Source organism: Diadema antillarum, unplaced genomic scaffold (genome assembly GCF_040938485.1).
Source record: "Diadema antillarum isolate AM-2024a unplaced genomic scaffold, OU_Dant_1.0 scf00000201, whole genome shotgun sequence".
Classification (NCBI taxonomy): domain Eukaryota; kingdom Metazoa; phylum Echinodermata; class Echinoidea; order Diadematoida; family Diadematidae; genus Diadema; species Diadema antillarum.
Genome location: NW_027271090.1, coordinates 574,816 through 601,380, shown reverse-complemented (window position 1 = coordinate 601,380; position 26,565 = coordinate 574,816). Strand labels below are relative to the sequence as shown.

The window sequence follows — 26,565 nt, the reverse complement described above, 5'->3', positions numbered from 1 at the left end:
TTGTTTGTTTTTTATTTTTTGTTTTTTGTCATCCGATTGACAACAGAATTGTCATTGGGTCACCCCCTCCCCCTTATCGAAAATCTAGGTCCACGCCTGCACAACATGGATCTTACAATACGTTAGAATTTAGACACTACTTGTCATAAGGAATTAGGCATTTACGCCGTGATGATGCCTGCACTGATTCCCGTTTTTCATGATAAGCGTCATTGGAATAATCATATGACTTCCTTCACCATGAGAGATGTGTTCCCGATCAAGTCTTTTCTTATTGCTTTCGTCGGTCGGTGAGAAGACTCGGAACGGTGCCTAAAAATGCAGTAACCAGTTTCAAACCCACACAGAAGAAACTAGTTTTCACCCCGAAGATTGGCGCATGCGTTAACAAAAACCGTCCTAAACGGAAAAATGCAACCAATCGACATGATTACATTTTTTTCCCATTATGACGTCGTGATTATGTCAGAGTAGACGACGCCCGTAAGATAAGATCTGCCCAATCGTTTCAAACCAAAAGTCTACGTTTACAGGCAAAGACAATATATAATTATCTAGTAGCTCATTATCTGACCCAGCGCGAAATTAATCATCCGCTGTGCAAGCGTGGACAAACCAGGTCATTTTTGCCCTCCACGATAGAGTATTAGTACCTGTAAATGGGCGTGCAAGTATTTGTAATCATCATCTAGAACTTCGTGCTTCTTGGCTTTGGCCAAAGAGATAATTTTCTTCTGATGGTGACCGGAACATTCTTGGTTGCCTAATTTTGTTAACCAGAAGGCATCAACGTTACTGAACATGCTTCTTGTTTTTGCCATTCTTGGGAGCCTAGCCTCCACCAGCTCGGTTGAGGCATCTCCCTGCAACATTTACCAGCTATCGGCCGACTGCAAATCTAGGTCCCTGCGGACCGTACCCGAGAATATTCCTTGCAACATTGTCCGAATCGCCCTGCAGATGAATCGCCTTCCAGCCGTAGACGCTGACGATTTCGGATGTTTTTCCTCGCTGCGACAGCTCGACCTGTCAACCAATGAGATTCGTGTAATTCATCCTGCAGCATTCGCACACTTAAATTCACTCACAGTTCTAAAACTATTTGATAACTTTCTCCCCGCGGTTCCCTCTGTGGTAAATATGGATAAACTTTTGGCCTTTAACATCGGTAAGAATCTGATCAACGACTTGAGTTTCGAGATTTCTCCCGCTGTGTCGAGAATGATAACGCTGAACGTTGAAAGAAACAATATCAGGGAGGTACCACAAATTGCTTTCTTAGTGGAGAACATTTGGCTGAGGAACAACTTGATTACAACTTTTGTTCCATCTCAATTCTCTAACATACAAGGAGTAGTTCACTTGGACCTCAGCATCAATAGCCTTGCTGTCATCTCTGATTTCGGACCGATGACAGCTCTAAAGGTCTTGAAACTTGAAGGCAATCGAATCGAGCGGATTCATGAGGATGCCTTTGCGGGGCTGTTGAGTCTAGAGCGGCTAGATCTGAGCTACAATAGACTCCAGAGTGTCAACAGCTTGTGTGTCCTGGCAACGGTCCATGACTTGAACCTACGTTCCAACAGAATCCAACTCTTGCCTCATGAGTGTTTTACGAAGTTTAATAACCTCAAGTCTTTGATATTGATCGATAACCATCTGGCTTCTTTTGATTGTTCTGCCGGTGTATCACTTCTCCCAAGTCTACTTCTCAACCAGAATAGGATAAGCAGACTTGTCATATGCGAAAATGTGACATTGATTACATCAGCCCTGAACGCCTCACGAAACCCAGTTCGTTCGGTAACAATTAGAGGGCAAACAATGATAGAAGACGTCTACATCATGGCAGGCATTCTTGAAGAGATCGTCTTTGACTCGAACAGCAGGGAAACTATACGCTTTTTGATTCTGACACAAAATCGACTTAATAACCTCGATTTCCTGCAAGACTTTTCCAGGCTCTCGTTACTCGACCTCAGTTACAATCACATCCGCGTCTGGAATAGTACACATTTTGAAAATTGCACTGGTGTTTCCACAGTCATAATGAGCCACAACGGACTGCAAGAAATATCCGATTTTACGTTTTTCCCGCAAATGGAGGTACTTGATTTGTCCAATAATGTGATCCGATATATACATCCAGGTGCGTTCAACAATATGCCGAGACTCAATTCTCTAGATTTGTCGGGAAACAAACTTCAGGTCATGCCAAATCTCGGTTGTAGAAAACTTCAATCCCTGAATCTGAATGGCAACGATTTCCGATACCTGCCATCATCAGCCCCACTGGAGGGATTACCGGAGTTAAGAAGACTGTCTCTGCAACACTGTCATTTAGTGAGGCTTCCTTCTTGTAACCTGCCGAAACTGACATACCTTTTATTGCAACACAACAATATTTCTCAGGTAGATTGGGAAATGTTTTCCGTTCATTTCAGCGACGTCACATACCTAATACTGTCAGATAATACCATCACAAAACTCTCAGCTCAACTGCCGCCTTTTCTTACTCATCTTCACATAGACGGAAACCGCCTCACTTCAGTGGGATATGGTTTGGACGCAGCGCTGACAGATATGAATTTTTCTAGCAACGCAATCACAACGACGAAGAACATGACCGTGTCAGCAACCTTAAGAGGTCTTTGGTTGGGGGATAATCTGCTGAGGTATATCACGCTAGCGTTATTTTTACGTGCTCATTCTTTGAACTTTCTCGACCTTTCTGCTAACGTGATATCTAGCCTTTCCAGCAATAGCTTTGAAGGTCTATCAAACCTTTTCAGTCTTTCCTTAAGAAAAAATAGGTTAACTTATTTGCCACCCGGTCTATTCTTTCCGTGTTCTAAACTAGCGCACCTGGATGTATCTGCTAATCCATTGATGAACGTCTCATACCAATTATTCCACGTCCCTCTCAATCTTAATTTGCTTGACCTGTCTGGCACGGATCTATCCCTCCGTCAGCTACAGGCACTCGACGGAAATCCAGCTCCTGGTTACGTTCTTCTCAACAATTGCCTCGGACTTTATGAGCTGGCAGAAGAAATCCAGCTACACCTTTCCAACCCTACGAATACTATAAATTTGGAACTGACATATAATAGATTATGGAGTCATTTCCCTATTATAACCTCTTCCAACATTAGGATCTTGGGGTTGTCCCATAATAGATTTGTACGTTTACCGACTCAATTATTAACAAAACGCATTCACTCGTCGTTACAGGTGTTAGATCTGTCAAGCAACAGAATCAAATGGCTTCCAAGAGATACGTTCTCACGTCTACCCAATTTGAGAGATCTTTATCTCAGTGACAACGAGCTGCAAGCCCTCTCATCGACGTCATTGCCATCTTTTACTCGCATCTCTACACTCGATGTTCGTCAAAACAATCTTACGAGCGTTGACGAAAAGATGTTGCGTTATGCATCACGTAACATGAATTTCTTGGGAGAGGAAAACCCTTGGATTTGCGACTGTCGTCTTCGATACCTACAAATGTGGCTGTGCCACCTTTCTGAACCCTTGTCTTGTTCCTCTCCAACGTCCCTTCTGCATCAGAGTCTGTTCTTGACACGACCGGAAAGCCTCAAGTGCCGGCCGGAAATCTGCGCTGAACAAGATGCTACGTTGATAGCCTTCGGCGGTAGCACTTCACTAGTTCTGTCATGCCCAATGAAGTTCGTCAGTCCCACCGCTATCACGTGGGCAATTCCGGGGGGAATAAGCATAAATATTACCCATAACACCTCCGAATCATTAAACAACGTGCGAATGGGGTCGCTCGGAAGCTTGTTGTTCGATGGCATTGGACTTGACAATGAGGGGAAGTACGCTTGCCGCGTTCTTGACGAGGGACAACTCTACGAATACCGTTTCCAGCTGACCGTCCGGCCGACGAGTCCGGCAGAAGAAATGCGCGCCTACCTCGACATCAACTCCACCAATCAGTTTGTTCTGGCATCTCTGTGGCAGAAAAGGCTGCAGTGTGGGACAGAGACCGAAGGTGAGACTCTCGAAACACCCACGTCTAGTTCTGGGGGCAATGATCTAAGCAGCAAAAGTTGTATTTTTTGCTCATCTCATGTCGAAGTTCTGGCAATCTCCTGGATCTCTTTCCTTGTTTTACGCTATCCATAAAAAAAAAAACACCCTTGATATTACCTAATACGTTGGGAAGAGATGGAAGGGAATATTTTGGCCTATTCTCAATTGAAACAGACGTTATCTGGAAACTACAAAATCAACTTCCAGAGTTGTTCAATAGATCAAAAGACCATGATATCGTCGGAACTTTGGAACAAACTGAAATCTTTAATCCGTGACTATTTAATACTCCCGAAGCTATTTCATAATAATCATTCTAGATGAAAGTTCCTGCTCTTTGTGCACATTAAATTACTTGCAAATACATTATTTGTAAGAATGACCTCATTAGAAAATGCATTCGGACGTCTATAGGTATGTTTAGTAAGTATCACCAATTACAAAACTTTCAATCAATGCGATCATTTATGCAGGTAACTAATCTTGCGTATTAACATAAATAGGGGTGCAAAGTGATTATGTTGTATTAAAATCACAAACCCTATAACGATTATCTTTCTGCAATACGTGATTTGTTTTTGTTTTCTTTCTCTCTCGTTGCATGATTTTATAACTTATTTCATTTGGTGTCATGATGTTATAATAAATTACATTTTTGCTATAACAATTTTTTGTTGTGAGTAATGAAGATATTTTCTTTTCTAGTTCTTTTTTGTGATCTCATCGGGGCACGGACACTATATAATATTTTTTTTTTTTGGCTGAATCTCATTGCCATGTTTAATTGAATAAAAGACACTAAATGACTATACGTAACAGTGCAAGATCAGAGAACAGAATGTAACGCTGTCTTCTAAACATTTTCCGTCAACTGGTCATAATGGTAACGGTATACTTCTTATCGAGTGATGGAATTTCACATTTTGTGTGTGTGTATTTGCGTGAGTGCTTGTTAATGTGCATGTGCATGTGCATTTGAGCGAGTGTGTGTGAGTGTGTGTGCTTGTGTAAATGTCTTTGTGTGTGGGCCCACGCTCCGTGAAATGGCGATCTTCTTAAAATGCTCCAAAGGCACGGTTTCAATGTCCTTGGTGCATGAATTGGACTCCAGTGACCGAGGTATAGTTGTAAATTGTATAGTTTTTATAATCTTGAAAATTATTGGAGTTGTAAGTTATTGGATTGTTGTTGTTGTTTTTTTTTGAAAATGCGTTTGGTATACTACGTTAAGATTAACAGTTTTATGTGTTGATAGGTTTATTGGTGTCGTGTTATACTCGTATTATAGGGCCTCATTAACGTCAAGCTCTACTTATGATGACAGTCCCCTGTATTGATTTCTCCTTTGTTTACTTATAGAAACAGTATGCTTTTAACATGTTGCTTTGATTCATGTTAATACAGACTGATGCCGTTATGAAATTGACAGTTGTTATATTGATTCGTATGTTTTGCTCTCCTTTTTTGCATACTCTGTATCACTTTGTTTTCATTTGTTATTGTATTTGGAGAGAGAAGATGCAGAAATAAACCGCACCGAATGATAGTTGTAAGTATAGCTCCTAGTTCTAAAGGGTCATTATTCCGCAGGTACATTTTTCGGTTTGGGTTTCGGTAATCTGAAACTGAAAGAAGTTCGTGAATACATAAATTTAATAACGTTATTCTGAAAAAAAAAGTATGTCCCCCCCCCCCCCCCAAAAAAAAAAAACAAAAGCAAAATACAATTGTATTTCCGCATTAATTTCCAAAATGATGTTATCTCAGGGCATAAGACTATAACGTCTTACCTACATCTTGAAAACAACTCCATTCAGTCTGGCTAAGTGGTCACAGAAAAATGCCTATATGGGTCCGTTTCATCAAAGTTCAGCCTTTGAATGCTCTTGGCGACCGTATAAATGAAAATATTTCTTGCTCAAAACTGGCAGGACAAGTAACAAATGAATTCGAATTCTATACATGATATTATATAAATACATGATTATATGAATACTTGAATATTTATGTTCTTGATTACATTGATTAGAAAATGAGATTGATAAGATAAAATTATAAACGAAAAAAAAAACGGCAACAGAAAACAGAAAATCAAAAGGGAGGGAGAGCTCATTCCAATCTTCCATGAGTTGATAACTTAATATTATTCTTAATCATTCATTTGTTCAAACCTTACCAATGCTTCCAATCTTATACGAAAATACCATCGTTCTTGATTATCTTTATGAAAAAAATTAGATAAAAAGCAGGAAAATAAAAAAGCAACAGAAAACAGAAAACCAAAAAGGAGAAAGAGCTTAATTTAATCTTCTTTGAGTCAATTACTAGTTTCTCTAAGCATTTATTCGATCCCACTTCACCACAGCGCTTACGACCCACCCCCCCCCCAAAAGAATCTGCTTAATTTTAAGAAACCTTTCCTTCATAGGATATACATCTGTTGCGAGAATACAATGAACAACTGTTTATCTGTGACGTGTGAATACAGTGGAGAAACATGTCTGACACGCCCAACAAAGCTCCTCATTTCTCTGTGACCACAGAGGCAAATCGGATGGGGTTTCTGGAAGATGTAAAGAATAAAAGACAGTTTCATAAAATGAAATTGCAGCAGGGTAAAAAAAAGGAATAATATTATATAATACAGGGCGTATAAAAAAAAACGTTACAAAAAATTGTCTAAATTACATTTCAAAATGTTTGATTTTTTCATATTCATGGATGCCCAATAGTCTCATCTATCAAGTACAATCAACAAAACAAATTTTTGTTCACGCTTTGCTGAACGCTGACGCTCTTTGTCCAGAGTGTGAAAAATGACTTGCGCCAAAGCAAAAGAAGATGGAAAATTCAGCCAGCAGTCCAAATAAGTGCTCCCATTCAAACAAATTGCTCTTTTGCTTAACGCTTTGATAATGTTATGATAGTCTGAGATTTTTTTGTCAGCTTTATCGTAATTAATTTAATGATTTCATTTCTCATCAATTGGTGAGAATAAGAGTGTGTAATTACTTCAAGACCTTTAAAGCACAGTTTTCACAATACACGGACACATCAATACCATATGCCAGTTAATCATTAATGTGGTAGTAGTATACCAAATTAATTAACATTCAAATCATTCATCCCATCAATCAATCAACTGATTGAGTGACCAATTGTGACCCGCTACAACAAAAGGATCTGAAAGTCGGGGGAGGACAATTTTCTTAAAATGGCATGATATCATTTCCGTACTCTTCTTATTTAATTTCATATATAGCACAACTCATAAAAATACTCGGTTGCGGAGAAATTGATGATTTTATGAGCGCATGTCAGGTGGTTGAGGAAAACAGAGTTTCGAGAAAAACGCCTTCAAAGTTGTTCTTCCGACGCTATCATGGTCATGGGGAGGAGAGACGGTTTTCACCGCTTGACAATAGAAGGCACGCTCCTAGCGACCTTTAGCGCCAGCGGTCTACGCAAGACCAATCGGTAATCAGGATGCCATGCACTGACCAATAAGATCACTCCCTCGTTGCTAGGGGCGGAGTCTAGCAGCGGCGCTAAATCCAAATCTTCGGACACGTTTCTCTTACATTGAAATTCGAAAAATCATGGTCCAGAAAAATGCTAATTTCTTGCCTTTCCTTTGATCATTTAGATTCGACATTTCGGCAGATGATGGACAAAACGTTAGACTACAAAATTATGCCAAAAATAGAAATCTGATTTTTTGACCAATTTTGATGATGTGACTTCAAATTCGATTTTCTCGGCTCGGCCGTCAGCGACTTTAGGATCCTTTTGTTGCAGTGGGTCACAATTAATTAATCGATCAATCAATCAATCAACCCATCAATACATCAAACGATATATCAGTTAGTCAGTCATTGCGTCGTTCAATCAATCAGTGAATCGACCCAATTATCAATTAATCACTTTTCAGTCATTGAAATAATCAATCGACTGATTGAACGAATAAACCAACAAATAAATCAGTTTTTCAAATATTGATCAGCCTTTAAGCCACGAGGGGGGGGGGGGAGGTGATATTCCCTAATTCCCTATGTCGATCTGCCACTTTTTATAAAACATGCATACAATTGTGACTGACTGACTGATTGATTGATTAAATGAATGACTAATTGATCGATTAATTGATTGATTGAATGAATGATTAATTAATTGGCATGATTGATTGATTGATTGGATTGATTGTATTGATTGAATGATCTGAGGATGCATTAATTTTGTACTTTTCCTCTTGACTGAGTGACTGGCATGTGGGTTCGATATGTCTGTGCATGATTTGTGATAACTGTGCTTAAAAGATCTTGATGTTGTTAATCAACCTTCCATAACACATGGAATCATTTAAAACGTGACAGGAAATCGCCAGAAAATTCCTAAACTATCATAACATAATCAAAACTGTGAGCGAAAGAATCTGTTTGAATGAGAACACTTATTTGGACTGCTGGCTGAATTTTCCATCTGCTTTCAATTTGGCGCAGGTTATTTTTCACTCTCTGGACAAAGAGCGTCAGTGTTCAGCTAAGGGCGAACAAAAACTTGTTTTGTTGATTGCACTTGATAGAAGAGACTATTGGGCATCCATAAATATGAAAAAAATCTTAAAGATATTTTGAAATGTAATTTAGACATTTTCTTTTAAAAGGGTAATTTCTTTTTGATACCCCCTGTATATATGATTATACCAATACCTTCTAGAGCCCACTACCTGTATAGTTGTTTTGTTTTTTGTTTTTTTGTTTGTGTGTGTGTGTGTGTCTGGAATATGAAAAACAATTTCCACATAAATAGAATGTATGATAGGTTTCTCGAAACGTTGGTAAATGCAATATGGAATGACAAAATAATGAAATCATTTCAATAGTTTAATGGGAGCACGTACAAACACACCATGATATCATTGAGTTTAGAGAAAATTATTGAGTGTGATAAATGCATTAGAATGATTACTGCTCAATGTCAATGGTATAACGCCCGTCAAGTGTCAATAGGAGACAAAGTGTCAATAGGAGACCAACAACTGGTGTTACTGTGGTGAAAATTTGTTCACAACTTTTTTTTTCAAAACTCGGGGATTTTATCGGAAAGTTGAAGTTCAAAATTAAGAACAGTTACTAATGATATTGAAAAGAAAAAAAAAGTTTAATATTTTGAAGTGACACCCGACGGTGTTAAATTGTCACCGCAAATGAGCACCGGAAATTTAACATCAGCTCAATTTTTCATATTTAAAACCCGACTTTCTGCAGTGTCTTCAGTTGGTATTAGCAACTCTAACTCAAGAGATGTTTGGAAATCTTTGAAGCTTACTACTCCTGGCAGAATATAGATTAATCAATAGACTGTATTATAATTAATATACTTGTAATAGCAAAACAAAGAAATAAAGAAACAAAGATTCGCTAGAAAATATCACCAATTAAACAGACAAATGAATGCTTTTCATGAATTTACACAACTACACTCGTTTATTCATTCAACAAGACCTTTAACCTCACACTACGTTATTTCTTCATGAGGTATCACGATGGCATAACCACATGAAAACTGAAGTACGCTCTAGAGCATTAAATTGTTCTATCAATGTCACTAAAAAAAGTTACATGCGCTTTCTTCTAACTATTGCAAACATGATTATGTAGAAGGAACTTCAGATCGGTGAATAATAAAAACATGTTTGGATGACAACGTCTTTTCCTCTAACCAATTTTTGGCGTGCATGATATGTGAGGATTTCATCTGCTTTTTAGCCAAGGGCTCTTTTGCTATTAGTTCTTCCTCTTCTTGCCTATGATAATATTATGTGATGTGATTTAAGCATTAACACGTTCAGTCCTCGGTCTCATTTGAAGTCCCCTCTATCTGTCATCAAGAAGCACCTTTTTTAATTTTATCATTTCTTACACGAGGGGATAGGTGGCCCTGGTCGCTATACCACACTGATTGTTCTTGTTCCGTGACATCCAGACGTAACCCTCCATTCCCCAGCTCGTGCCCCAGCTGTAATGGAAAATGAATAATGATAATAAGAAAGTCCTCTTTATCAACTTTAAAGGACCAGGGTTTCTGACATTTTAATGCACGTTTTCTTTTTGAGGAACGACACTATGAACTGAAAGAAAACCCAAAATCTTGTCCAAGGTTGACCTTTTCGAACGTAAAACTTGCTGTTTAGAAATCAAAAGATTTATTCACTAACCATTGCCCTCCCCGATGACAGGAAGTCTTATAGAGAAGCTCAGTTGCAATTTCGATTTCATTTCGCAGGAAATTTATTATTTCATATTTCTAAAGTATGCAACTATAAAATATAAGCAAAGCATACATTGTGGTATTAAGGAGTATACAAGACTAACTTTAAGATGACAAAGTATTTGAAATAGAAAAAGATGATGGAACCTGCATGAAGGAAGTAAACTTGTTGAGCCGCAGGTCCCAAAACAAGTTAAATAGAAAGGAGAATGGATATTTGTGACCCGCTACAGCAAAAGGATCCGAAAGTCGGGGAGGACAATTTTCTTAAAATGGCATGATATCATTTCCGTACTCTCCTTATTTAATTTCATATGTAGCACAACTCATAAAAATACTCGGTTGCGGAGAAATTGATAATTTTATAAGCGCATGTCACGGCCGTCAGATGGTAAAACGGTTTATCTCGAAAATTGCTGTTCTGAGAAAAATGACTTTAAAGTTTAGAGGTTTGAGCTTTAGGAGATGGGTATAATGCATTTTTAGCAATGGGACAAGAAGAAGCGTATTAAACACTGATAACTGAAGAATTTTGTGCTTATTTGGGGTTTTAATTATAAAATAAATGAGATTTTTGTGCAGATAGACTGTTTAACCACAGCACATGTATACACTGCCGCTACACATCATAAGATGGTAAAATGGTCTATCTTCTAGATGGACCACAAACACTATGTAAACTGGTCTAACTCGAAGATAGACCATTTTACCATCTGACAGCGATGATTTAAAAAATCTCAGTTAAGAAGGTTATATGGTTTATGTAAAAGATAGCTTGTTTTACCTCCAAACGATATTACCGACAATGGGCTAACTCAAAGATAGACTGTTTTACCATCAAATCTGAAGGAAAAATACAAAAAAGTACCAAGATAGCAGAAATTATCTCTAAAACAAGACATGATGGGATTTTCTCGATAGCACCATTGGAAAGAGCATCCTCACATGTCCCGGAAAGTGAATTTACCTCAAAAAGTCAAATTTTCGAGTTAGACCGTTTTACCATCTGACGGCCGGTCAGGTGGTTGAGGAAAACAGAGTTTCGAGAAAAACGTCTTCAAAGTTGTCCTTCCGACGCTATCATGGTCATGGGGAGGCGAGGCGGTTTTCACCGCTTGACAATAGAAGGCACGCTCCTATCGACCTCCGCCGTGTTCAGTCAAGTTTAGCGTCAGCGGTCTACGCACGACCAATCGGTAATCAGGATGCCATGCACTGACCAATAAGATCACTCCCTCTTTGCTAGGGGCGGAGTCTAGCTGCGGCGCTAAATCCAAATCGTCGGACACGTTTCTCTTACATTGAAAGTCGAAAAATCATGCTCCAGAAAAACGCTAATTTCTTACCTTTCTTTTGATCATTTAGATTCGAAATTTCGGCAGATGATGGACAAAACATTAGACTACAAAATTATGCTAAAAATAGAAATCTGATTGTTTTGACCAATTTTGATGATGTGACTTCAAATTCGATTTTCTCGGCTCGGCCGTCAGCGACTTTAGGATCCTTTTGTTGTAGTGGGTCACATTTGTTCTTAACAAAAGCTAATTATTCCTTCTTCTTGCTGACTAACAGGGCACACTCTAATAGCTTAATCATATTTGTAATATCCAGAACAGCGCTACTTTTCTCCAACAGAAAAAAAAAAAAAATGATTGCACATGATGAAGTCAGGCTATCAATAATTCAGCCCTTAAAGGAGATATCGAGACGTATGATGTCAAGAAATGACGTCACCTGTTCTTGACGATCCAGTAGTCGTCACCGTTGTCGGAGGAGTAGCCGACGGCGAGCACGGCGTGACCAAGTTGCACCGAGTTGCAGTCGGGTTCGTTGTAAACGCCTGTCGTCATAACGACAAAGTCAGCTCAGATTATTCTGAGTTATCGTTTTTTCAAACGCTTTTACAGCAAACAAGCAATCACCACTGTCATGCTCTTTCACATTTCTGCCTCAGTCTATTTCTTCCTACTCTTTACACCTGGAGGGGGCTTTGAACCAGCTTTGTTTAGTTTCAAGTTATGCGCCACCAACGGTAATGAGCTAGATCAGGTATTCCAGCTGTGCTCCCATCATATTATTGTTTTTTTAAAGTAAAAAGTTCATTATGCCTTTTGTGCACAGATTTGGTGAAACAACTTGTTGAAGACTTCTGCTCATTGAATAATTCTCAGTGGGATACATATATTTATATGAAAATTTTGCAGAAAGACAACGCTCCGACAAACTCTCATGTACATTTTTTTTCTGATATTCACCCTGACCCCAATATCTTCATAAAAAACAATAAATGTTGAATGAACAACAATGTTATATACTATTACTAAATATTACAAAGAAAAAAAAAGTTCTTTATTAAAACTTGTTAACAACTCTTTAGATACCCTTCCAGGCAACATTGTGCTTGACACCAACCCCTTGAAATAGTTTATTCAATTAAGTCTTTGGTGCTCGTGTACGCAATAGGCTTTTATAGAAGTGTCATATTAATGCTATTTGTAAAACTACCTTGCGTGATATAGGCGTAATTGATAAAAACATTGCTTTCTGTCATATCTTCATTCATGATTTGATGATGTTGTTTTTACTCAAGTTTATGCAATATTATTTGAATTATGGAATTCTAGTTTGGGGCTATGTTTATCTGACATATATTAGATAAAGTCATTAAAACAAAACTCCATCTCCAATCAGATACCCTAAAATTCTAAAAATAAAACATATGAATTGCAATTTGGCCAGTTCATGTGAAATTATAGTAGTCATCAACTTTAGTATTTCATGATTTGTTCCATCGAAAAAAAAAACAGTGTCCCATGCGATGATCCAACGAATTTAATTTTCCCTTCGCTTGTTAAGAGCTGTTGCATTATCATTATTGTTGCATTATCAAATACATCTGTTTATACTGGACCGAAACTGTGGAATTATTTAGATGACAAATTAAGATAATCTGTTAAATCTATTACATCTAAGTATAATTTAGAAAACTTTTGCTTTTAGAGATACAGTGCACTTCCGCTTATCATACAACGAACACGCTTATAACTCAATTCCGAATACAAAGAAGTAAAATTCAGGTCCCAACATTATCAGCTCTGTATTTTGTACTGCTTGTTTGTTCGATTATAACAAAATTTTGATACAGCCACAAAAAAAAAAAAAAAAAAATCAAATAGGTCCGGTCTCGAGGACTTCGTCATTACGGGGGTCAACTGTACAAGATTTGGATATTCAGCTCAATTATGTGATAACAATAGTGTGTTCACCTGTTCTGGTAATAGAGTGGTGTGTTCTGTAATACAGACCTTGTACATTCCTCTGCTACTTTTCCTACCTCCTTTCATCTGTTGTCTTGTTCTTATTTGTTTTTTGTTTGTTTTATTTATTTCAATACGGTTTAAAAAACTCACTATCAGCCTCAGGGTTGTTTTTCAGTGAGTCCGTATATTATTTACATGGTATAAATTAAACAACAAAATGTAATACATAACGATGAAAAAACAAATCTTCGTTCTTTTGTAATGCCATTGTGCTCTCTTTCTTGCATGATGCCGTGTCTTTTGTTTAATTAAACGAATGCGTTTGTTATATTTGTATATTTTGGATTTTGTATGTATAGCCACAATCACACTGGTAAAAGATCGAGACCTTAAAGATCGCGATCTTAAACTTCCCGGTCTTTTGCCATTGTGACCGCGGTTTGTATGTACACTATTTTAATATTGTGCTTGTCTTTTCCGGGTACAAATGGCGCAATTCCTAGTCTCTTTCGTATCAGTGGCTTTGGATGGGGTTCATTCTGGAGGATATTATGTATCATTCTCGTGCACAGCTTATGTAATTGTTTTGTTTTGTTTTGTTTTTTTCACCACTGCCACCTCCCTTTTCTTAAATTGATTTTACTCTCTGTGGCACAATTCACTAAGACTAGACTATACTAAAATCCAAAATTACAGATAGTTTTTTTTTTTGGACCTGTATTTGGTGTTTTTAATGAAAGCGAAATTGAATTGAATTGAATTGAAACAAATCAAAGCTTAGGTCCAAATTAATGCATTTGGCACCCAATGGCTACCGCACCTGACTCGTAGTGCCGAAAAGACATGTGCCTGGCATCGATGGACACCGAAATGGGTCCCACCGTAGCGACAGCCTCCTTCAGTGCGCTCTCGTTACCAGATGCGATGTATGAGTAGCCAGTACAGGTCGCTCCAACGCCCGACTTGCTGAAGTGGCATTGACCATCCTATTGAAGAGAGGATACAGAAGGGAAAACAACAACAATCTGTTCCAATATTGGAGTTGATTGTTTTTGTGAATGATTGTTGCAAAGCTAATATCCACTCTACATTCAATATAACTGTTAAATGGGGAGAAAAAAAACTCAAAATAAACTCATTTAAACAAAAGGATTAAATCGATAAAATCAGACAAACAAAAAAAGTTTTTTTTTTTTTTAAATTACTAGTATTCAGGCATATACATGTTCGCGAGTGGGAATTAAGGATTGAGGGACTGGTAGCTGTGAATGGTACTCACTGTGCCCTCATACGGGTAGCTGTCTTCGGTGTCGATACCATTGTGATCAATAACGTATTGGAAGGCCTTGACCGCCAAACCGCCATTGCACCCATGGTTGCCCTCGGGGCCAGAACAGTCCACAAGGTTTTGCTCGCTGAGACTGACCAGCTTACCAGTCTTCTTGAAGTGCTGTCCCTCCAAGGAGCCGGTAGCACTGAATGCCCAGCAGGACCCACATCGTTTCTGGAAGGGAAATTTATCGCAAGTACTTTCGCAATATCATAATCATTCGTTTGTAGTGGAGGATATCATACTTATATTTAATTTTCTTTTATATACACACAATTGTGAAAGGAAGGTCTACTTCAGAAAAGTTGCATTCGTTGGCAGAATGCAGCCCATTGTGCTTTAAATCAATATTTCTGGCTTTCTTTCAAACAGACTTGATTACCATGGCGATTATGATTGTCCTGTGCATTTTCGTTGTTCCTGGGGGTCTAGAAATACTTACAGGCCTGGAAGGCTATTCTCAACATGAATATAGGCCTATATTTGTGTTTTTTCTCTCTTTTTAGTGGCTTTATAAGTTATTGCGTTTTTCGATGGATTTTCGATGGACAAATTGAATTGCTTTGAGATATCTCACTATCACATAAAAAAGGCGATTCTTTGAAGCTTTTAGAATTGATAAGATCTCATGACCCTTTGTCCTGTGTTATTTGCTCGGGTTTGCATGGATGTTTCTGTGTCAATGTGTGTTTGTTTGAATGTGCGCGTGTGTGTGTATGTGTCATCTGCTCCCATTGCTTTGCTTGTACCTCTTCCTCTTATTTCTTCTGAATCGGAATGCCCATTCGTTTATTTGGATATACGTACGTATGCAAAGACTTTTTTCCCCCTTTTTTTTTTACTCGGGGAACATGCTAATTGTACGAGACTAGCTTTAAATGCAAGTTTCCTCCATATTCGTTACTAACTAGTGCTATTTCAACTCAAGGTGATTTCATGAAGATCAAATTATTGCATATTACGGAGGTTCTAGTGATGTGCTTGTAGTTGCAGGTGTGTATATATTATACTTTTGTTATACTATTGTTTGTATTTGCTTTATGACACTCCCACCTTCTTGTACAAATTGTTAATCCTCCTAAGCAATAATTTTCTGTTATTTGGATATGAAATGAAAAATGAAATGAAATAGATAAACAGTTGGGGGCAGAGACAGAGAGAGAGACAGAGAGAGAGAGAGAGAGAGAGAGATAAACAGACAGACAGTCAGCAAGACGCCGGAATCAGAATACATGATTCCATTTTTTATGATATTGTGATTTATGGGATTTATGCCACATAGGCGATAGGCATGTTGAATATAGGGGTGTGTCTCTTCAGTTTTCTCGAAATAGGTATGGCCCTGTCTTTATAAGTATCTTTACATTACTCATTCTTTTACGCCCAGGTGAAAAAAGCTATAGAAAAGAAACTTTTTTGTTGCTCTTTTGTTTCAGTGACACAAAAATAGGCACACGATTCGCATTCAGAAGATTAAGCTATAATGTAAATGCAGTAGAGACAGAAATGGACAGGTACTTAAACAAAACAAGCGTCGAAGACTTGCCTGGTCCTTCACTCGTGTGACATATCCTTTGGGGCGCCAATCAACAGAGTCTGGAATTCGAACATTCTCTGGGGCCAGAAAAACCGAAGCAGATGTTGCCTCGCTAGTAATGTTACCTCGGTGTCCGTTCATCAGTTCCATGAACTCCTCGTTTCGCTGTCAAAACAGAAGCAACCACACGTCATGTGTGAGGACAAGTAAACAAATGGCCTGGCAAAATAGATATCTTGGTCAAAGCAATCGCTTTGATATGACGGTCAGTTCATTTTCTATTTTTTTTTCCTGCACCAACTAAGCTCCGGACCCCAAATCAAAATGAAGGGTTTGTTTGCAAAAACCGATAAGTCCATATTTGCCAAATGGAGATATTTGCGATTAAAGGTCAAGAACAAAGAGAATAATAATTTTTTTTTTGCTTCTTTAGACCATGACTTCAAAAATGTACCCTTATATGTAATGACCAATATATCATTAAAAAGGTATTATTTTGTACTTTATGACAGAGATCTTACTTCAAAATCTTCAAAAATGGACTTATCGGTTTTTGCAAACAAACTCTTCAAATGAATAAATGCACTCTTTTGTCTTAAAAATTATTAATTTCATTTCCATCAGCAAAAAAAAAGAAAAAAGAAAAAAAAAAAAGATGCATCATGCAGGAGCGAAACCTGGGAGGCTAGAGGTGGGGGGGGACACTTTTTGGATGGTCAAAAAGGGGGATTGTACCATTGCCCTCTTCGGTGCCACATCCCCCCCCCCCCCCCAAAAAAAAAAAAAAAAAAAAAAAGGCACCAAATCCTATAATACTATCGTGGTGTCATCACCTGTAAAGCAATATACCTAATGTTATACATTTTTGTCCCCGCCGGGGTTACTAGTGATCTTGATGACCTGCGCGGTACCACAGCCACCAGAAAAAAATACACACAAAAAAACAACAACAACAACATCAACGACATAAACATGTCCTACCGCTATGCAAAATACATTCGATGAAAATGGACATGGAAAAAAAAATGATCGAGATTGGTCAAAAATCAAGTCGGCAATTCCAGGAAGGTACATTTAAGCATCTGATGTAGGCCAATTATATACACAATTGACTAAAGAAATTACACATAGTGTTCAAATTCAAGTTCAAGTGATTAAGAAATGAACTCTGAATGGGTCGTCTCACCAAGTCAGCGTATTCGTTTATGCCAAGCTTGTACGTGAATTCGCCAAGGTCGTATCGGACATTGTGCTTAGTGATATACGCTAGGTTCTCTCGCCAGATCGAAAATCTCCTCGACTCCTCAAAGTCGTCAGCGTAGGTCTTGCCAAACTTCAGCTTCCAAGCCGTCCATTCCTCCTCAAAGGCTCCGAACACGCCCAGGAGACAGGCGGACAGGACGAGTGCGCCCAGGTATCTCATTGTGCAGGCCGCAATCTGCCAACCGAAATAAACTATTTCTTATCCGCTTATTTCTTTGATAAAATTGCAAATTTGTGGCCTACATGCATTCATACTGATACGTGCATACTTTTCATTCGTTGCTAGTGCAGAACAAGAAATCCTCTAATATGGAGGTAATGATCTATGAAGACTAGTCCAAGAGCATTAGTTTTAACCTGGACATTTTTGGTAAAAAGCTGATTTTTTTTTTTTCAGGATAGGTCCAGAAATATGTCCAAAATGGACGCCGTTTGTGGAAATTCTTATAACTTTTCAACCAGAAAACCCAAATACACAATTTAAATGTCTAAACATATCTTTTGAAGCACGAAGAACTCAATGAAATATATATTAAGAGATGTTGACGCACGCAACCACCGTAATCCAAAATGGCATCCAAAATGGCCGCCAATTTCTGAAATTCTTATAGCTTTTCAACCAGGTAACCCAAATGCAAAATTTAACTGTCTAAATACATGTTTTGAAGCATTCAGAACTCAATGAAATATATATTAAGATTTGTTGAAGCACGAAAGTACCATAATCCAAGATGGCGTCCAAAATGGCCGCCATTTCCTGATTTTTTTTTCTTATGGTTTTGCAAGTAGATTTCACCTGTAGGTCTATACACACTTGGAATGTCGAAATATACGTTTTGAGTCACAAGGAACCAAATACAATACTTATTCAGAGATTTTGAACACACATAAGTCACTTAAGCACTTTCAGAAATCCAAAATGGTGTCCAAAATGGCTGCCATTTCTTGTTTTTCTCATAGCTCTGCAACTAGGTAATAACCGCCATACGCATCTTAATGTCTAGATATATATATGGGACAAAAGGGACCCAATGAAATACTCTATTCAGAGATTATGAAGCACGTAAATACAAAAAAAAAGAGAAAAAAAAAACACGCGAGTTCTTCGCGAAAACTAAATGTTGCCCAAAATGGCCCCCATTTTGGTTATCAAAGCATTGCTGTTTCTAGCCTGTTTCAAGAGACAAAGAAATCCAACGTAATGTTCAAGATTCAACAACTCAGAAGGTCCAGCGGCATCGTTCCCTTAAATGTGCAGTATTCTCCTCCCACACTCCTCTTCCCCGACGCTTTCCTGAACTTATATTTTTCCTTACGTCTTTAAATAGAAAATAAATATCGGACATTTCACCAAATGGGTGCAAAGTTGTGAATTTCAAGTCTAAAAATACGAAATTTTCCCTCGTGTGGGAGGGGGCAACCCTATGACCGTACATTGCCATGATTGTATATCTTTTTGTTCCTTTTTTGATGGAAACAAGAATCTAATATTTCACCAATAGGGTGCATTAGATATCTGAATATCAAGTCTGAAAATGCGAAATATCGAACATTTTTTTTTGGGGGGGGGGGGGAGGGGAGGGGAGGGATCCCCCTTAAACACCCTCCCATTGCCCGTTTCCCTGGATACTTTTCCTACTCTGTGATGGAAGCAATTCTATATCTTATCAAACGTTTGCACTATATGTTTCACTTTCGAGTAAAAAAAAAATCCCTCGTGTGGGAGATGAGTATCCCTCCTCCATGTACCAATAACTATGAGTGTCATACTCTCTGATTGCTATCTAATCTACATGAAATGAATAAGACAATTTAGACACTATGTTTTAAGTGGAGCAATATACTGCACCAAAGAAATTTGCTGTCTTGATGTGATTAATTACACATTATTTTGTAGCACATGTATATTTGTAGGCACTAATTTTGAACATGTATGTAGCACAGACACCAAAAAGAATCATTTTACTTATAACTGACCGTTTCAAATGGAACTCACCTCATGGTAGACATCAAATGACGTTGAAATACAAAAATAAAAAGAAGAAGCTTGCACTAAATGTTCATCTCATGTGCTTGAGATGACGAAAATAGACCATGTGGTTAAAAAACAAACAAAATGTTGCCTTCTGGTAGGCTGTCTGTTTAGCAACAAATCTGATAGTGAAATGTTTCTCTCGTTACAAGGACACGCTCTTTGATTTTCACATCCAAATGTTTTTATTTGTATTCTTTACACATAAGAATTTATTTTCAATAAAAAGTTTCTTATAAACTATAAAGTTTCTTATAAACTATACTGACACACAATGTGGATTTTTCTGTTATAGGTTTGTGCGAAACGTGGCTGTCTGACGTGTCATCTCCCCTAGTTCATTTGGATGGATATTCTCTTGTGTTTAATAATAGAGTAAATAAACATGGAGGGGGTGTAGCTCTTTATGTTCAGAAAGGATTTAATTTTGATTTGATTCAGAATTTATGTCATATGACTGAAGATTTTGAAAGCATATTTATTGAAATCGACGTACCAGCTGGAAAGAATATTTTGATTGGTGAGATTTATAGACCACCAAACTGTAATCATACTGCTTTTTTTGATGTACTGAATTCCGTATTGAATTCTGAGTCTTTGCATAATAAACATTGTTTTTTAATGGGGGATTTCAATCTTGATTTACTGCAGTATCACGAAAAGCCCTGTTGCCAGGATTTTGTGGACACTATGTTTTCATATGCTTTTACGCCGTGTATAACTAAACCTACCAGAATATTTGATTCAGCGTATACAATTATTGATAATATATTCACTAATATTCATTATCCAACTGATCAAGGTATAATAGTTTCGGATGTGTCTGATCATTTCCCAGTGTTTGCTTCCAGTCCATTTATACTAAATCGCTTTAAGCCTGCAACTTGGGAAATGAATTCTACAGCTCGTGTTATGTCTGAACAAAATATTATAAGATTTAAGGAAAGCCTGTTAAATATTGATTGGTCAGTGGTTCTCAATGCGAATGAGCCTAATGATGCATATGATAAGTTTGTTGATCTGATCGCTCCTCTTTTCTCTTTTCATTTTCCGATAAGATCACAATTTAGATCAAATTATAAAAAGATACCACGATCCCCCTGGATATCGAAATCTTTGTTGAGGTCTATCAATAAGAAAAATAAGCTCTTTTATATATTCAAGTCTCAAAAAACTAATGCTGCAAAAAGCAAATATACTAGTTATCGTAATGTTCTTACTTCTGTGTTGCGTGAGGCAAAAAAGAAATATTTTTCTTCACTGTTTCTTCTCCGTGAGAAGGACATTAAATCCACGTGGAAAGTTATTAATAATGTTCTTCAGAAGAAACGAAATAAATCGGATATCCATAAGATTTGTGTAAATGACATCGAGTTAAGAGATGATAATGAAATCTCTGAAGCGTTTAATTCATATTTTGTGAAGGTTGGATCTAATTTAGCTGATGTTATTCCGGAAACGGATATACCTTTTTCTACGTATTTAAGTCATCGCAATAATCAATCTTTGTTTTTTATGCCTGTATTAGAATCCGAAATTGTTGACATTGTAAATAATCTTAAAGCCAAAAAAAGTACTGGTTATGATGGAATTTCTAATTATCTTCTGAAATATGTTATACATGAGGTTGTTGTACCTCTCGCCCATATATTTAATTTGTCATTGCTGAACGGTATAGTGCCTACTAGGATGAAAATCACTAAAGTTATCCCGATATATAAAAAGGGCCGAGAGGACGAACTGGGAAATTATCGACCAATATCGTTATTAACCTCTTTTTCTAAATTACTTGAAAAGATTGTGTACACACGTGTATTCCGATTCTTAAATGACTGTAATGTAATAGATGAAAATCAATTTGGATTTCGTAAAAAGCATTCCACAATTCATGCTATTTTACTCATGATAGAGAAAATTATCAAAGCGATCGATGCCAAGTATCATACAGTAGGTATCTTTCTTGACTACTCCAAGGCCTTTGACACAATCAACCATGAAATATTATTATACAAATTACAACACTATGGGATTCGTGGGAGGGCCTTGGAGTGGTTTGGAAGTTACCTTACTGGAAGAACTCAATTTGTTAGTTTGAATGGCCATGTGTCCAGTTCACAGCCTATAACTTGTGGGGTACCGCAAGGATCCCTTTTAGGTCCTTTATTGTTTATTCTTTATATGAATGACTTTCGCAGTTCGTCCTCTCTGCTCTATTTTCTACTTTTTGCCGATGACACCAGTATTTTTTATTCAAATCGAAACCCTCATGTTTTACTGAATACCGTAAATACTGAATTAAAATCAGTATCTAAGTGGATTCAGGCTAATAAATTGTCATTGAATTTGACCAAGACAAAATTTATGGTTTTTAGCAATATAATCAATATTTTACCGGGTAAGTTGGTTGTAAACGACGTAGAATTGAACCAGGTGGAACATATAAAATTCCTTGGTCTCTATATTGATTGTAAGTTGACATGGAAAGTTCATGTTGATTCTTTGCGTAAATTATTATCAAAAAATGTAGGTGTTATGTATAAGTTAAAACAGTTTTTTCCTAAACATGTTCTGCATTCATTGTATTCTACTCTATTTTTGCCTTATATAGGTTATGGAATCCTGGCATGGGGAAACTGCTGTACAACTAGACTTAATTCTTTATTATTGATACAGAAAAGAGCTATACGGATAATTAACTTCGCCACATTTTTCGAACACACTAATGTCTTATTCTTTTCCAGTAGAACACTTAAGATCCAGGATTTATATCATTTTAATATCGGGTCATTTATGTATCAATTAAACTCAGGTGGTCTCCCTAATGTGTTTTCTTCGATGTTTGTCAAAAATACTGAAGTTCATTCTTACCCTACTAGACAAAAAGATTCTTTTCATCTTTCTCCTGTACGAACCGTATCTGCTTTAAAAACAATAACCACTACAGGACCTAAATTTTGGAATGAGTTGGATAGAGAAATAATCCAATCTCAGTCTCTTTATTCATTTAAACATAAACTTAAACTAGTTTTTCTGAATTCATATCTATAGCTATTCTTCAATCCTCCTCGATATTCTCTGTTCATACTTCACATTACTGACATTATCGATTATGTAACATGTGCCTCGCTCGTGATTTCTGTATTATCTCCTGAACTTCCTTTGTACACATTTGGTATCTCTGCTATTGTACACTGCATCTGACTTGTACCTCGCTCGGGTGATCACGCAACACTCAAGAAGTCTGTGCCGCGGACATTGTTTTCATTGTTTTCTTTTTTCTTTTTCTTTTTACTTTTTGGCGTTTATATTTCTCCAATTCAGAAATTGTCATTCCTTTAATTACATACCCAAGTAAGAAATAATCTCACATCCGCATCTGGGAATCTACACCCTACAAGCAATGCTTCTATGTAGATTCCTCATATTTCACATGTTTTATTGTCTTATAAGCTGTACGTGACAATTCATCCAGGCTTTTGTATCGTGATGTCTATGTTTTATGTATTTGTTGAAATGTGGAATATGGAACAATATAAAACAAAACAAAACATTTATTTACATTAATGGGAGATAAAACTGTTACTGTCGGCCATTTTGCACGCCATTTTGCATTTTAGGAACAGCTCGAGCGGTTTAATATGTACGTCCGTGCGTCAAGATCGCTTGATATGTATTTTATTGAATTCTTCATCCTTAAAAACGTATATTCAGATATTTACTTTTTGTATTTCAGCTCTCTGGTTGAAAGGTTATAAGAATTTCATGAAATTGCGGCCATTTTGGACGCCATCTTGGATTACGGTACTTGCGTGCGTCGACATCTCTTAATGTGCATTTTGTTGAGTTCAACATGCTTCAAAAAATATTTTTAGACATTTAGATTTTGTATTTGTTTTCTCTGATTGAAAAGTTAAAGAATTTCCGGTAATTGCGGACATTTTGGACGCCATCTTGGATTGCGGAAAACGCTCAAGGAAGATTTATGAGGACTTTAAGTATGTTATTCGAGACATATTTCCGGATCTATCCTGAAGAAAAAAAATCAGCTTGTTACCAAAAATGTCCACGTTTAAGCCTATTTTGACCTAATGCTCTTGGACTAGACGAAAGACTACAAAATCAGATTTATGTCGTAGCGAGGTCTCTCCTTCAGGACTGACGTATTCTGACAAAAGCGTTTCCACGTCACGAAGGAGAGCATGACCATTATTCTTTCTCTACAGATTTCCTCTTGGTCTCCGCAGTGCCATGCTAGACGTAATATGCGGAGATAAAGGTGTGTAGTGTTAATGCAGCAATGAGATCGAAATGCAGAAGTCGTTTTATTTAAACGCTACTTTTCTTTATCTATTTGGAAATGGTGGGCATGATACAGTTTCTATATCCATTTCAAGACAATCTTTTTTTTATGATAAACGTCGGTTTTATTTTTGGATAGAGCTCGTTCTACTGAGATATGCGTTGTCGCCATTCTCGATTCACACTAATTACAAGCTCATTATTTCCAATAATTTCAGGGGTTTTTTTCTGTCACCATAGTTGTACGTTAATGTTATATTCGCACTGTGACTGCCGTTTGATTGTTTCAGTTTATGACAACTAACATCAATTAAACCTGCAAACGCTTAATACAGTTTTCCAACTGTTGGCCTAACAACTCTTAAAATCTACTTGCACTCGGCATGTATTCATAACGCCAATTTCAGCTAGTACACACCCTAACTCGGTTGGAACTTACCACGTGTGCTGACAAGGAAGACAGAGTGTGAATTGTGAGGTCGTCTAAACACAGTCTGAAAGAAACCTGTGACAAGGATGACAAGACAACTACATGTACATTCCTTCACTATCACTGAGTCCAAGTTAAGTTTGATCGAGTACCTCTTTGTTTGAAAGCATGTACGGTCAGCCTGTAGCGTGGGAAAGCAGGACACAAGATAAGTATATCAAATTAATGATATACAGAAACTGAAAGATTACTTGCGATCACGGGTTTGCAATTATCGCGTATGATCTATGTCTCAGGCGAGGCCATACATTGCGCAGTTTTAAGTTTGCTCAAGTATATACCTCTTTGTTTGTAATCATACTGTCAGTCTGCAGCTTGTGATCCCAGAGAACCAAGATACATTACAACTATGTGAAGTGAATACACGGAAACTGAAAGACTACTTATACCATCACGATTTTTGTCATTATCATTTGACGGGAATAATTTTATTGACCTACAGTAAAGTATTTTCATGATGTGTGATCTATTACAGTATTTCAATAGATCATGCCTATTTCCGTGATCCAAGCCATGTGCACGATGAATGTTACAACAAAATGTAATACATAATCACTGATGGGTTGAGAGTCTAGCCCGATGAAAAACGAATATTGTCTAGATTTGGGAGATTCATGCTTTGAAAATGACTGACTACTTGAAACTACGTGAAACTACGTGAAAACATTCTCGTATCAATTCTATGTGCAACGACTACATGACAGTTTTAGACTCCTTTGTTAAAATCAGAATTATTTGTTCAAGACCCGTGTAAATTGATTGCGATTTCCAGAAACATGTCCGTTCACTGTGTAGGCCTTCTGAATAAAAAAAAAAGAATAAGTAAACACGATATCACAGAGGGATATAATAAGATCGATAAAATGCAGCTCTTCACATAGAGCGCTTTCCAACGTTCGCGTTAAGAAGGTATGTGGTCCAATGGACAAAACGACGGACTCTAAGCCGCAAGGTTCGTGGTTCGGGTGTTCATGCGGTGTATAGCAGACTGCAAGGTCATTCATTCTCATTGCCTAGTTATAATTCAGAGGGGGCTATCATTCGTCCGTCCCATGGGAGCTGGCTCAAAGGTATTTAAGTGCTTCCTTTATTGGTAACACGAGAGCCTTTTATAGACACACGAACACACACACACACACACACACACACACACACACACACACACACACACAAGGTGCCATTTCATTTCAACTCTAATTTATTGGATTGTTCGTATCAAATGTCCCTATCCAGTAGATATTACTAATGATCAAGAAAGTTATTTCTGGCGAAATGTTCTTTGTGTATTCCGAGAAAAAAAAATGCAGTAATTGATTCAAGCTCTTTGAAGACTGAAAATCGCCTTCATTTATTGAGTGATGCTCAACATGACTTGTTATCACACCCAAATTTTACTACTGAATCAAATTTTCTAATCAATGTTATATCTTGAAAAAAATCATGCAATTGCAACTGATTGACAAATTGCCCAACATCAACGTAAATAATCACTGGAATTGATCAGTGTTTTAGTAGTAGCCATGATAAAATTAAATTAAAATTTTTCGCAGTACCCGCTGCATGCTATTGACCGATTCTGTGACGCGCTTTATGTATTATCGGTATGGACACTGCGGTGTCCCAGCCGACCCCCCCCCCCCCCCCCACTCCCCCACCCCTCTCACGCGCACGGAATGAAAAACTGATGCATGGTTACTTTAGCCAATAGGCGTCACGTACTGAGTGCGCGAATGCTTGCTTAGTGCGCGAACCTTTGTTACAAGTGCGCGATAAACATGTTGCCCGGGGGGTGGGGGAGAGGAAGGGGGGGGGGGGGGTCGGCCGGGACACCGCAATTTGAGCTAATGTCTGCGCCCAGTGCCACAAAATGTCTGCTGCCCTCAACGAACCCGAATCGGTCAAGAAGGATTAGAATCAACACTTGCTGTAGGGCGGAAGCTCGGTGGTCTAGTGGAGATGACGCCTGTCCGGAGATCAGGAGGTTGTAGGTTCGAATCCTGGTCGAGTACATACGCCCATGATTTT

General features: G+C 37.7%; 2 protein-coding genes across 2 annotated transcripts; one reads left to right on the top strand and one right to left on the bottom strand.

Moving 5' to 3' along the window:
- The first annotated feature begins 715 nt into the window (after window positions 1-715).
- LOC139723801 (uncharacterized) lies at window positions 716-4,149 on the top strand. The gene has a single exon (XM_071635008.1). It carries the CDS (start codon window positions 802-804, stop codon window positions 4,147-4,149), a length of 3,348 nt encoding a protein of 1,115 aa, XP_071491109.1. The 5' UTR covers window positions 716-801.
- Window positions 4,150-9,543: 5,394 nt separating this feature from the next.
- Window positions 9,544-24,619, bottom strand: LOC139723873 (cathepsin L-like peptidase). Its single transcript, XM_071635078.1, has 7 exons — window positions 24,490-24,619; window positions 17,643-17,894; window positions 16,466-16,621; window positions 14,869-15,093; window positions 14,410-14,575; window positions 12,064-12,169; window positions 9,544-10,074 (listed from the first exon to the last, which is right to left on the bottom strand). The coding sequence occupies exons 2-7, from the start codon at window positions 17,877-17,879 to the stop codon at window positions 9,975-9,977; spliced, it is 990 nt and encodes a 329-aa protein (XP_071491179.1). The 5' UTR covers window positions 17,880-17,894; window positions 24,490-24,619; the 3' UTR covers window positions 9,544-9,974.
- Window positions 24,620-26,565: the final 1,946 nt, after the last annotated feature.

What these genes read in the sequence shown, in the direction of transcription:
- LOC139723801 (XM_071635008.1), top strand. Translation starts at nt 802, where the DNA reads ATGCTTCTTGTTTTTGCCATTCTTGGGAGCCTAGCCTCCACCAGCTCG.
- LOC139723873 (XM_071635078.1), bottom strand. Translation starts at nt 17,879, where the DNA reads ATGAGATACCTGGGCGCACTCGTCCTGTCCGCCTGTCTCCTGGGCGTG. An exon ending in TCACACGAGTGAAGGACCAG is followed by an intron (nt 15,094 to 16,465) that starts GCAAGTCTTCGA and finishes TTTCCCTTCCAG; the next exon opens with AAACGATGTGGGTCCTGCTG. An exon ending in TACTGGATCGTCAAGAACAG is followed by an intron (nt 10,075 to 12,063) that starts GTGACGTCATTT and finishes TTTCCATTACAG; the next exon opens with CTGGGGCACGAGCTGGGGAA.